Raw genomic sequence first — 12,630 nt, forward strand, 5'->3', positions numbered from 1 at the left:
GATCTAGGCAAAGTTACTTACCTTGTTTTTCTCAGTTTCCTCATCTGTATACAGTGAGCAGGAAAAGATAATGGCAAACTACTTTCACTAACTTTGCCAAGAAAACCCCAAATGAAATCACAGGGTTTCAGACAGAAACAACTGGACAACAATATCTTTCATTGAAAATTTTATATCCTAATGTTATTTCATATTTTTATCATACCATATTTTCTTAATGTGAATAATATTTTCCATAAAACTCCAAACTCTATCATTTAATGGAACCTTAGGCCATGTATCAAGTTTGTGAATGGAGCAAAAGCAGACACTTGTTGTCCATCCAATGCTTTATTAAAAAAAAAAAAAGTTTACCTAGAAATACCATGAAAATGAGATTCAAGACAATACCTCAGGGAGACAGCCTGTCTTACATCCATATGAAAACATGGCATATTGGATCAAGTAGGATTGATGACTTGGATAATAATAAGATATTTTTAATGTCCAAAGGACATTTACTGACCTTTCTTTTCATAATACAAGTTACCAGGGAATCCTTCTGGATCAATCAAGTCTTAGAGATGGGTTTCCCATTTTAAAAGATAAAATATGAAAACCTAGAAAATAGTTTAGCTTACATGGTAAGGATCTTAGTAGAAATATTTCCTTTCACACTAACAGTTCAGGTCTGATTTGATCAGGTCTGATTCACTGTCTGATTTAGCCTACGTTAGAGTCATAAGAGGAACTTCAAAGAGTGAATCAATGTTTTCTTGGGATACTCATGAGGAAATCTCTGTTCATTCCTTTATCTTTTAAACTAAGAATGATAATTAATTTAAAACTATTACCACTTACATTATTCTAGATTTTAATATCTTATAATGGAAATGTCACACAGCAGAGTCATAAATAAGGGTGGCACAATTGAGACTGGATGCATAAAGTTGAAAGAGAACAGTAAATTTATAAAACACACATCTATTGTTGTAAGCATGCCCAGGCCACTAGCCTTGCAGATGGAATTTTTATTATTGCTCCAGATGCAAAATTAATTATTTATAATGTTGGGAAATGATTATCCATACATTATAGATTTTAAGAATATATTTGTCTGCCATTTCCCATTTCTGTCTAAACTCTTATATGAATGTCTCATTCTATCTGTTTTCTGGAAAATCTCACCTGTTGCTAGCACTATCTTTAATAAATGTTTAGAGCACCAGTACCATTGGTTACAGCTAATATGAATTTATATAGATAGTAATATCCACTGCTTAACTATAATCATGGATTGCTATATAAAATTTGTCATTTGTTGAATAGTTTAAGGTCTTAGAGCTTGGGGAAAAGTAATAGCATAATGTTGAATCCAGGAAGAAATTAGAGATTTTCTGTGGAAAGGTAGAGCTAAAGTAATTTATCATCTATGCCTTTCTTCCCTAGTTGTTGTATTTGGATTTAAAATCTAAAAAATGAACTATTAAATATGATTTTAACATCTCACCTTAGCTATCTACTATCAGTGTAATCTTAAACAAGTTCTCAACTACCCTAGACCACTTTTTCACCAGGTGAAATGCCCTTGAATATCCCTTCCAGTCCTGAATCAATGATTCTATGAATGCCACTTAAGTCCCATGACAATCAAAATTATTCTAGCTCATTGATTAGATATATCGCTTTCCTGAGCCATTCTAGTCTCAATTAAGAGAAACTCATCACCAGCTTATCCACATAATGCTAAAATTTTCAGCCAAAGACCTCTGCCATTTTAAAATGGAGCTGCAATCTATTTTGATTAGAGGGAATACCCCCCAAAGCCTTTTCAAGTTGAAGTCTTAGAGTTGAAGAAGTCATTTAATTTTTATGCTCTTATTGCAAACTATTTCCCTCCCCCAATAACCCAGAATTTACTCTTTTCCTTTGGTCAGCACCCTGGAGACAACATTTGACAGCACTGTGACAACTGAAGTCAATGGGAGAAGCATATCAAGCCTGACAAGCCGTTCCACACCAGTGACCTGGAGACTAGGTCAAGCTAGTCCTCGACTCCAAGCAGGGGATGCCCCATCATTGGGAGGGGGCTATCCTAGGAGTAGCACCAGTCGCTTTATCCATACTGATCCCTCCAGGTTCATGTATACCACACCCCTGCGTCGTGCTGCTGTTTCTCGCCTTGGAAACATATCCCAGATTGATATGAATGAGAAAGGAAGTAATGATCTGGACATGACTTCTGATATAGATGTTGGTGGTTACATGAGTGATGGTGACATCCTTGGGAAGAGCCTCAGAAGTGATGACGTCAATAGTGGGTAAGCTGCATTGATCTCACTTGACAAAAGTTTGTATGAAAAGGTATCCTGAATTTATTTTTGCAAAAATGATAATGAATTTTAGTGTATGCAATAGTTGTCAATATTCTAAGAACCTTTTGGTAGCTACTTCCTAGTTCTCAATATATATTTTGATTACTTGAGCTATGACCTTTAATTTTTCACCCCCATTCCATTTACAGTCTTCTTATTGTATTTAAGTAACAGATTTTTGTCAAAATGGACATGGGAAGGAGACAGGAAGAGTTGCTGAGCTGTATGATTTCTTCTTTGTTGGCATGTCAGAAGCTGTTTATCATTGTCTTCTGCAACAGATACTTTGGAAAATTATTCATTTAGGAACCTAAAATTTGACTCGAGGGAACAGCCTTTGAGATTAGAATGTGTCAGTCTATTTATTCTCTCTTGATGTTGATGCATTTTGCACTTCATTATTTATTGTTTTTTTCCTATTGCTTAACTATTAAATTATAATTCAGAGATTTTAGAAATTTTCAGTGGAGCCATTAGCATACTAGTCAGAAATATTTATTTGAGTCAGAAGTTGAGGCTCAATTAACCATGAATTTAAGTTCAGCAGAAGCACTGGAGTGGGAATGTTCCTACCTACAAACATAGTTCATCAACCATACTATTCCCAATTTCTTACGTTGCTATGATCCAAAGCATTTATTGATTGGTAGTCAACTTTCTGATGGTGAAGTTGTTTTGAAAGACTGTACTATATTTATTTTTCTTGGCTCATATTTATGGTTGTTACAGCTTGTTAGGATTTAGAAAAATAGTATTCTACTGGTCTTCAAAAATATAACCTCTGCTCTCCATCAGGAGAAATACAAAAACAGAGGGATATTTCTTTATATCAACTGATGATCTAATTTCTACAAAGATCTAATTTTACCATAGTTTTCTGAGGCCTTGACTATCCTTTAAAATACAAATATTTTCATTACCAAAGAGATATATGACAATTTTTCTCTCATAAACCCTTGTGATTGCTCCATGTTTTCCTTATAAATAGACAATATTGCATAAGTTCTCTGATCCTATGTCAATTTCTGATAATTGATTACTAATATTATTAATTTAATTATATGCAATAAATTATAATTTTTAGATACAGTTGGAAATCACAGACCTGTGATTTATTAGTTCAGAAAGTATCTTGTGGGGAGCTTCTTATAATAATGGGAATCATAATTTTCTATGTATTTTATTGTATGTTTTTAATTAAAGTTTTTATTTACAAAACATATGCATGAATAATTTTTAAAATTATTTTTATTATAGTTTTTAATTTACAAGATATATGCATGGATAATTTTTCAGCATTGACTATTGCGAAACAATTTTTTTCCCTCCTTCCCCTCACCCCCTCCTTCAGATGGCAGGTAGACCAATACATGTTAAGTATGTTAAAGTATATGTTAAATACAATATATGTATACATGTCCAAACAGTTGTTTTGCTGCACAAAAAGAATCGGACTTTGAAATAGTGTACAATTAACTTGTGAAAGAAATCAAAAATGCAGGCAGACAAAAATAGAGGGATTGGGGATTCTATGTAGTGGTTCATACTCAGTTCCCAGAGTTCTTTCACTAGGTATAGCTGGTTCAATCCATTACTGCTCTATTGGAACTGATTTGGTTAATCTCATTGTTGAAGAGGACCACGTCTGTCAGCATTGATCATCATATAGTATTGTTGTTGAAGTATATAATGATCTCCTACTCCTGCTCATTTCACTCAGCATCAGTTCATCTAAGTCTCTCCAGGCCTTTCTGCAATCATCCCACTGGTCATTTCTTACAGAACAATAATATTCCATAATATTTATTATTACATTCATATACATATGTATATATGTATATATATATATACATACAAACACACATATATGTATATATATATACATAATACCACAATTTGTTCAGCCATTTTCCAATTGATGGGTATCCACTCACTTTCCAGTTTCTGACCACTACAAAGAGGACATAGTTTTTGAGCATAGTTCCAAATTGTTCTCCAGAATGGCTGGATGTATTCACAATTCCACCATTAATGTATCAGTGTCAAAAACATTGACCCTTGCAAAGCCTTCTGTTCCAAATTATCCCCTCCTTCTCTCCACCTCTTCCCTAGATGACAGGTAGTCCAATATATGTTAAATATCTTGAATATATGTTAAATCCAATATATGTATACATATTTATACAGTTATCTTGCTGCACAAGAAAAAAGGGATCAAGAAGGAAAAAAAAAACTGAGAAAGAAAACAAAATACAAACAAACAATAGTTTTTGTAGATGGAATTGGTTTGAATCATCTCATTATTGAAGAGAGTCATGTCCATCAGAATTGATCATCACATAGTCTTGTTGTTGCACTGTATAATGATCTCCTGGTTTTGCTCATTTCAATTAGCATTAGTTCATGTAAGTCTTTCCAAGCCTCTCTAAAAATCATCTTGCTGGTTGTTTCTTACAGAACAATAATATTCCATAACATTCATCCAATTGATAGGCATCCATTCAATTTCCAGTTTCTAGTCAACTACAAAAAGGACTGGCACAAACTTTTTGCACATGTGGGTCCCTTTCCCTCCTTTAAGATCTCTTTGGAATATAGGCCCAGTAGAAACATTACTGGGTCAAAGGGTATGGACAGTTTGATAGCATTTTTAGCATAGTTCCAAATTGTTCTCCAGAATGGTTAAATCCATTCACAATTCCACCAAGAATGTATCGGTGCCCCAGTTTTCCCACATTCCCTCCAACATTATCTTTTCCTGTCATCTTAGACAATCTGGGAGGTGAAAGAAAATAATATTATTTCTCTGAAAATAATAATTTGGAGCACCTTTTTACATGGCTACAAATAGTTTCAATTTCTTCATCTGAAAATTGTCTGTTCATATCCTTTGACCATTGTTGGAGAATGGCTTGAATTCTTATAAAGTCAGTTCTCTCTATATTTTAGAAATGAGGACTTTTTCTCACTTTTGAATGTAAAAATGTTTTTCCATTTTATTGTTTCCTTTCTAATCTTGTCTGCATTTGTTCGTATACAAAAACTGTTTACCTTAATATAATCAAAATTATCTATTCTTTGATCACAAATTCCTTCCTCTTCCACAGGTCTGAGAGGTAAACTATCCTATTTCTTCTAATTTGTTTATAATATCATTCTTTATGTCCAAATCATGAACCCATTTCAACCTTATCTTGGGATATGGTGTTAAATGTGGATCAATGCCTAGTTTCTCCCATACTAGTTTTTAATTTTCCCAGCAGTTTTGTCAAATAGTTAATTCTTATCCCAAAAGCTGGATCTTTGGGTTTGTCAAACACTAGACTACTATAGTCATTGACTATTTGTGAACCTAAACTACTCCATTGATCTAGTTCTTAAACAGTCCCAAATGGTTTTGATGACTGCTGCTTTATAATATAGTTTTAGATCTTGTATAGCTAGGCCACCTTCATTTGCTTTTCTTTTCCTTTGTTCTCTTGAAATGCTTGATCTTTTGTTCTTTCAGATGAATTTTGTTATTATTTTTAGGTCAATAAAATAGTGTCTTGGGAGTTTGATTGGTATAGCACTAAATAAATAGATTAGATTAAGTAGTATTGTCATCTTTATTATATTCTCTTGGCCTATCCAAGAGCACTTTATGTTTTTTCCAATCATTTAGATCTGACTTCGTGTGGAATGTGTTTTGGAGTTTTGCTCATATAGTTCCTGACTTTCCTTTGGCAGATAGATTGCCAAATATTTTATCCTATCAGCAGTTATTTTAAATGAAATTTCTCTTTATATTTCTTGCTGTTGGATTTTGTTAGTGATTTATAAGAATGCTGACGATTTATGTGGATTTATTTGTATCCTGCAACTTTACTAAAGTTGTGAATTATTTCTAATTTTTTTTAGTTGATTTTTTAGGGTTCTCTAAATATACCATCATATCATCTGCAAAGACAGATAATTTGCTTTCTTCATTACCTACTTTAATTTCTTTAATCTCTTTTTTTCTTGTCTTATTGCCAAAGCTAGCATTTCTAATATGATATTGAATAGTAATGGTGATAGTGGGCAATCTTGTTTCACCCCTGATCTTATTGGGAATGGTTCCAGTTTGTCCCCATTACATATGATACTTGCTGATGGTTTTAAATAGATGATACTATTTTAAGGAAAAGTCAATTTATTCCTATATTTTCTAGTGTTTTTAATAGGAATAGGTGTTGGATTTTATCAAATGCTTTTTTTTTTTTTTTGCATCTATTGAGATGATCATATAGCTTTTGCTAATTTTGTTATTGGCCTAGTCAATTATGCTAATATTTTCCTAATATTGAACCAGCCCTGCATTACTGGTATAAATCCTACTTGCTCATGGTATATTATCCTGGGGATAATTTTCTGTAATCTCTTTGCTAATATTTTATTTAAGATTTTTGCATTAATGTTCATTAGGGAGATTGGTCTATAATTTTCTTTCTCTATTTTCATCCCATCTGGTTTAGGTATCAGTACCATGTCTATGTCATAAAAGAAATTTAGTAGGAGTCCTCCATTCCCTATTTTTTAAATAGTTTGTAAAATATTGGAATTAATTGTTCTTTAAATGTTTGGTAGAATTCACATGTAAATCCATCTGGTCCTTGGGATTTTTTCTTAGGGAGTTGATTAATAGTTTGTTCTCTTTCTTTTTCTAAAATGCAGTCCCAATTTAAATAATTTATTTCCTCTTCTGTTAATCTGGGCAATCTTTATTTTTGTAGTTATTCCTCCCTTAGGTTATCAAATTTATTGGCATAAAGTTGGGCAAAATAACTCCTTACTGTTGCTCTAATTTCCTCTTCATTGATGGAAAGATCTCCATTTTCATTTTTGAGACTAAAAATTTTATTTTCCTCTTTTCTTTTTTAATGAAATTAACTAAAGTTTTATCTATTTTGTTGGTTTTTTTCATAAAACCAACTCTTAGTTTTACTTATGAATTTAATAGGTTTTTTTCTTTCAATTTTATTAATCTCCTTTTCTTTTTAGAATTTCAAGTTTGGTATTTGATTAGCAGTTTTTAATTTCTTTTCTTTTCTAGCTTTTTAGTTGCAAGCCCAATTCATTGATCTTCTCTTTCTCTATTTTATGCAAGTAAGCATCTAGTGATACACAATTTCCCCTTATTACCACTTTGCCTGCATCCCATACATTTTGGTATTATTGTCATTCTTTTGAATGAAATCATTGATTGTGTCTATAACTTGTTGTTTCACCCATTCATTCTTTAGGGTGAGATTATTTAGTTTCCAATTACTTTTTGGTCTATTTTCCCCTAGTTGAGATCTCCCACTATTATAGTTTTGCTATTTCTTCTTACAACTTTCTTAACTTCTCCTTTAGGAACTTAGATGCTATACCACTTGATGCATATATGTTTAGTATTGAGATTGCTTCATTATCTATGGTATCCTAGCAAGATATAGTTTTCTTTTTTATCTCTTTTAATTAGATCTGTTTTTGCTTTTACTTGATCTGAGATCAGGATAGCTACACTCACTTTTTTTTTTTTACTTCACCTGAAGTATAATAGATTCTGCTCCTGCCTTTTATTTGTACTCTGTATGTATCAGAGAGTATGTATCACTCTGCTTCAAATGTGGTTCTTATAAACAACATATTGTAGGATTTGGGCTTTCAATCCAGACTATTATCCACTTGTGCTTTATGAGAAAGTTCACCCCATTCACATTTACAGGTAAAACTGCTAATTCTGTATTTCCTGCCATCTTATTAACTCCAAATTATACTTTTCTCTTTCCTTTTCTCCTTTCTCTCCTTCCCAGTATTTTACTTATAAGCACTTCTTGTTTCAAACAGTCCTTCCCCTCTAGAGACCCTCACCCTTTCTTATACCTTTTTCCTACTATTTCTGTTTTCCCTTCTATTTAGCCTACCCTTTCCCTTTTTGCCATCTCCCTCCCACTTTTCTATAAGGTGAGATAAATTTCTCTGCAAAACCAAATATGTCTAATATTATTTCTTTGAGCCAAATCTGATGAGAGTAAAATTCAAACAATGTTCATCATCCTCCTTTTTTCCCCTCAATTATAATAGGTTTTCTTTGCCTCTTCCTGACATGTCCAGAACTAATTTAGAGGCTGGATTTGATAATTACACTGAGGATTGAAAGATAAAGTCAGAAAGAAGGGTGTGTCCTCTTTGCCATCTTGGCTCTAATTCCTTTCTATGTATTTTATAGTTATCAAAATTCCCTCTGCTGGAAGTAAGCTGCTAGCTCACTTCCCATGTTATCCAATCTATTCCACCTAGCTTTTTTCTAAAATATGATAAGATCATAGATTTCACAACAAAATGTTTTTTTGGACCCCATCTAGTCTATCTTTGTTTTGTTTTGTTTTGTTTTTAATTACAAATAAGAATGTTGAAGCCCAGGCAACTTGTCCATGGTGAGACTGGTCTGGTATCTGTGATAGTAAGAATCACATGATTAGCTCTTTCAATTTTACAGTGTTGTTCTCCCATTTACCTTAGGACTCTTTCCAACTCAAAAAATTGATGACATGTCACTGCTTAAAAGACAAAGCACAAATATCAGAGGCTAGAATAAACTAAATCTGATGCTAGCTTTCCCCTTCTCACTCTGTTGTACAATTACTTGTGTTCCAAAATCTGTGTGTGAAATAGTGAGCATTTACATAGCATTTCTTCCCAACAACTCTGTGAAATAATGCAATTATTGTCTCCACTTTATAGAAATAAGAACCGAGGATGAGTATTTAAGTGAACTGCCCAGTAAGTAATATATAAATAAGACTCAGATCTCCTTGTCTTGGCTTAAACTCTTTGAGAATAATCTCTGAATTTTGTATTTCTTTTTCATATTGTCTAGATTCATAATTTATTTCTAGAAGAGAATTTAGACATCTTTTAATTCAACCACATTTCTCTGTAAGAAGTCAAGTTAATATCCTAATATCACATAGATGGTTGGAGTCAGCAGTGGGATTTGAACCCATGTCTCCTGACCAGGATTTTTCACAGGGGTATTCTTGATGCAAATTGGATGAGAAACCCTTGACAGGAAAAATCAAGAGGATAAGTTTTATGTTGTGAAAGAGCACAGTTTCTGAACTCAGAGATCCTTGGTTCAAGTACTAATCTATGGCAGCACCTTAGTAAATATTACTTCCTAAATTCTATCACTGGCTACTGTATATATTTATCAATTGATTTTGTGAGGCAAGTAAACTATTTGGGGTTTGAGTCAAAGGCATTTAAAAAACCTCTTATTCCTCTTGATTATCCCTAGAATGCTGAGTAGTGGGAATGGGAGCTAGAAGAAGTCTGCTTCAAATCTTACGTGGGCTGCATGAGTACATAAAGAATAAATTCAGTGTTGCTAAAGAAGGAGGATGCTGGCGATGAGGAATCAATAAAGATTTCATGTGGAAAGTAGTACTTAAGCTGAGTGTGGAAGGATGTGAAATATTCCATTAAGCACAATAAGTCCAAGATTTGGGAAATGGAAATCACAAGATTTGGGAAATGATATATATAATATGTAATGTTCTGACTAGCTTTCTGAAGGGCCTTTGAACCAGCCTTGGTTTCAGCAGAATAATCACCACAAGAATAGTCAGGAATAAAGTCCAAAATCTTTATTATCTCCTTCACAGTCTGTCTCCTTTGCCTGGGGCCGGGAAAGCTTTCAGATGGGCCTTGGTCTCAGGGGAGAAGTGAAGGAAGACAGGCCGGCCACCAAAAGGGTCTCTATCTTGAGGTCCCTTTGAGTTCTCCTGATTCTGACCTCTTAAATACTCTATTACAATTAAATCCATTCATCATACTAAGTATAAGTCAATCATTATATCACTAGGTAATCATTATTTGTTGTAAGATTAAATCAAGAACTATTAATCACCATGCTAAACTAGATAATCATTATATTATCAATTCCACTGAGTTAACACCTTGTTATAAGACTCCTTGCCTTAAGTATATTTCTACAGAGTTCTGGCCTATTACAGTAATATATATATATAAATATACATACATACATACATATATATGTATATATATTACAGTAATTAAATATATACATATTACATATGTGTGTGTCATATACATATATTCTCTCTCCCCTTTTTTTCATCTCAAGACTTGATACTCTTCCTAAATATTTGTCTAATTCACATATTTATCTCTAATTTAGGTGCCTTCAGTTCACCAGCAATGTCATGTAAGTTTCTGTTTCTTATAATTTGAAGTACATGGTAGCTCTTTATTTGAACACTTTGAATGTATACAACATATAAACATAATTAGTCTTTTACAGATATTTCTCTCAAAATTATATATTTTATAGGGTAGGGAAATACAGTTTTTAGATATCCTATATAAAAGAGAATATTTTTGACTATAGTCATTGAAAGAAATGCCAATTTTTTTTTTACTTCCTTATCATATGCTTCTTTTTGATTGTTATTTCTTTTAACTTTTAATCCCTTAAACAGTGTTTCTTCTTTCTTCATTATTCCTTTATAATACCCAGTATTATCACATGACTTCAGTTATTATTTTTTCTAAAATTCTACATTTTTAGAAAGATAGCTAATCAATGCAGTGTCCACATTGGAAATATCAGTATAGATACTGTAAGATATACATGATATGTTGGTCAACTGAAAAAATGTCATTAAATATGCATTAGGATTACAAAAACAGTTCACAGTCTGATAGATTATGTGACTATCAGAACACTTATGTGACTAGTGCTATATGTTGTCTCTGCCTTGTTCTGTGCATCCAGATTATTAAAATGACCTCACACTCCTGCTATTTGAGCTAAAGAAAACCAGACATGGTCAGAAAGGATGTGGCCAGTCTCTGGTAAAGTGTAGTTGGAAATGAGAAGATGGAAGAAGATACAGAATGTATTTTTCTAATTCATTGCTTGCCAGTTCATTCATTATTCCACTGTTGGCAAAAGGAGAAAATGACCCCATGTCTAAGTCCAAGGATTAGAAAGTGGCAAGAAAAGTTAAAGAAAACTCTCAAAATACATTTACGGTGTTTTCATCAAATAAGAAAATGAGACATGGAAAAGTAAGTTGCAATTCATAAAATACACAAACTACCATATTAAATGTTCTTGTTTAGTTTATAAAATTTTCTTTTAGCTTTTAAAGAACAAAAACAAGTATTTGAAGATAACCTAGTTTTAATTTTTTGATATGGTTAACTTCTCTCCATTGAGTTTTTGACTGGTTTTGCTGAACTTGGGACAAATATTGACCAGTTGACCAGTGCCCATTCCATCATTGCAAATTCTGGGGATGCCCTAATGATTTGACTTAAAACATTCTTGGGGACAATAAAAGGTTGAATGAGCTATCCAGGATCATGGTCCTAATATATTTCAGAGATCAAACATGATTCTAGTTCTTTCTGGCTCTTAGAAAAAATTATTTAGCCATCAAAATCTACTACTTCTTTTATTCAATATATGGGAGTTAGTAAATAGATTGAATTTTTACATGTATCTTAGCTGATAGGCGTAAAGAATTCAGAATTTTTGAAGTATGTAGAGGCTTATATAATTCTCATTTTAAAATTACTTTAAATGGTTGCGGGTGGTGTTCAGTAATTAGAAATTAGCTTTGGAAAGGCCTCTAAAACTTTTTGAAAAGACCTCTATAGAAGAAAATTAAACACTAGAAAACTGGTGACAAAAAGTGCATATTAGGTAAAATAGGAACTGATTAGAAGGCACTACAATGAGTAGCAGCAGAGTGGAGAACATAATGGAAAATTTCAAACAGTGTCCTGTATCCTAATCATTAAACAGTTTTAAAAAAAAATCATTAATTAATATATTTAAACCAATCTTTATTATGTACAGTGCTTTGAAGTCAGGAAAATTTGGGCTCAAGTTTTACTCCTGACATATTTAGCTAGCTATATGACCTTGGGCAAGTCAATACCCTGATTAGAGTTCTAGGGAATTCCCTAAGATCCTAAATTAGAAAAAGATATCAAAATGTATTCATAGCAGTAATATCCACACTTAGAGTGTGTAGATAAACACTAAATAACAATAAAACAATAACAATAAAATCACTGGCCTAGTTTTTAACTCTGTTCCTACTATATATAGTATTCCTACTAGTTGTGACTCAAACCCCAACTAGTTTACTTTCCTCCCAAAATCAATTGATAAATATATACAGTAGCCAGTGATAGAATTTAGGAAGGAATATTTACTAAGGTGCTGCCATAG

General features: G+C 32.6%; 1 protein-coding gene across 1 annotated transcript in view; it reads left to right on the forward strand.

Annotated features, from left to right (window-relative positions):
* The window catches only part of NAV3 (neuron navigator 3), a 426,206-nt gene that overhangs the window by 147,663 nt on the left and 265,913 nt on the right, over positions 1 to 12,630 (forward strand). The window contains exon 11 of the mRNA XM_051962478.1: positions 1,917 to 2,300. Within this exon, the coding sequence (XP_051818438.1) occupies positions 1,917 to 2,300 (384 nt within the window). The remainder of the gene's footprint in view (positions 1 to 1,916; positions 2,301 to 12,630) is intronic.

Source organism: Antechinus flavipes, chromosome 5 (assembly GCF_016432865.1).
Source record: "Antechinus flavipes isolate AdamAnt ecotype Samford, QLD, Australia chromosome 5, AdamAnt_v2, whole genome shotgun sequence".
In the NCBI taxonomy this organism is placed as follows: Eukaryota; Metazoa; Chordata; class Mammalia; order Dasyuromorphia; family Dasyuridae; genus Antechinus; species Antechinus flavipes.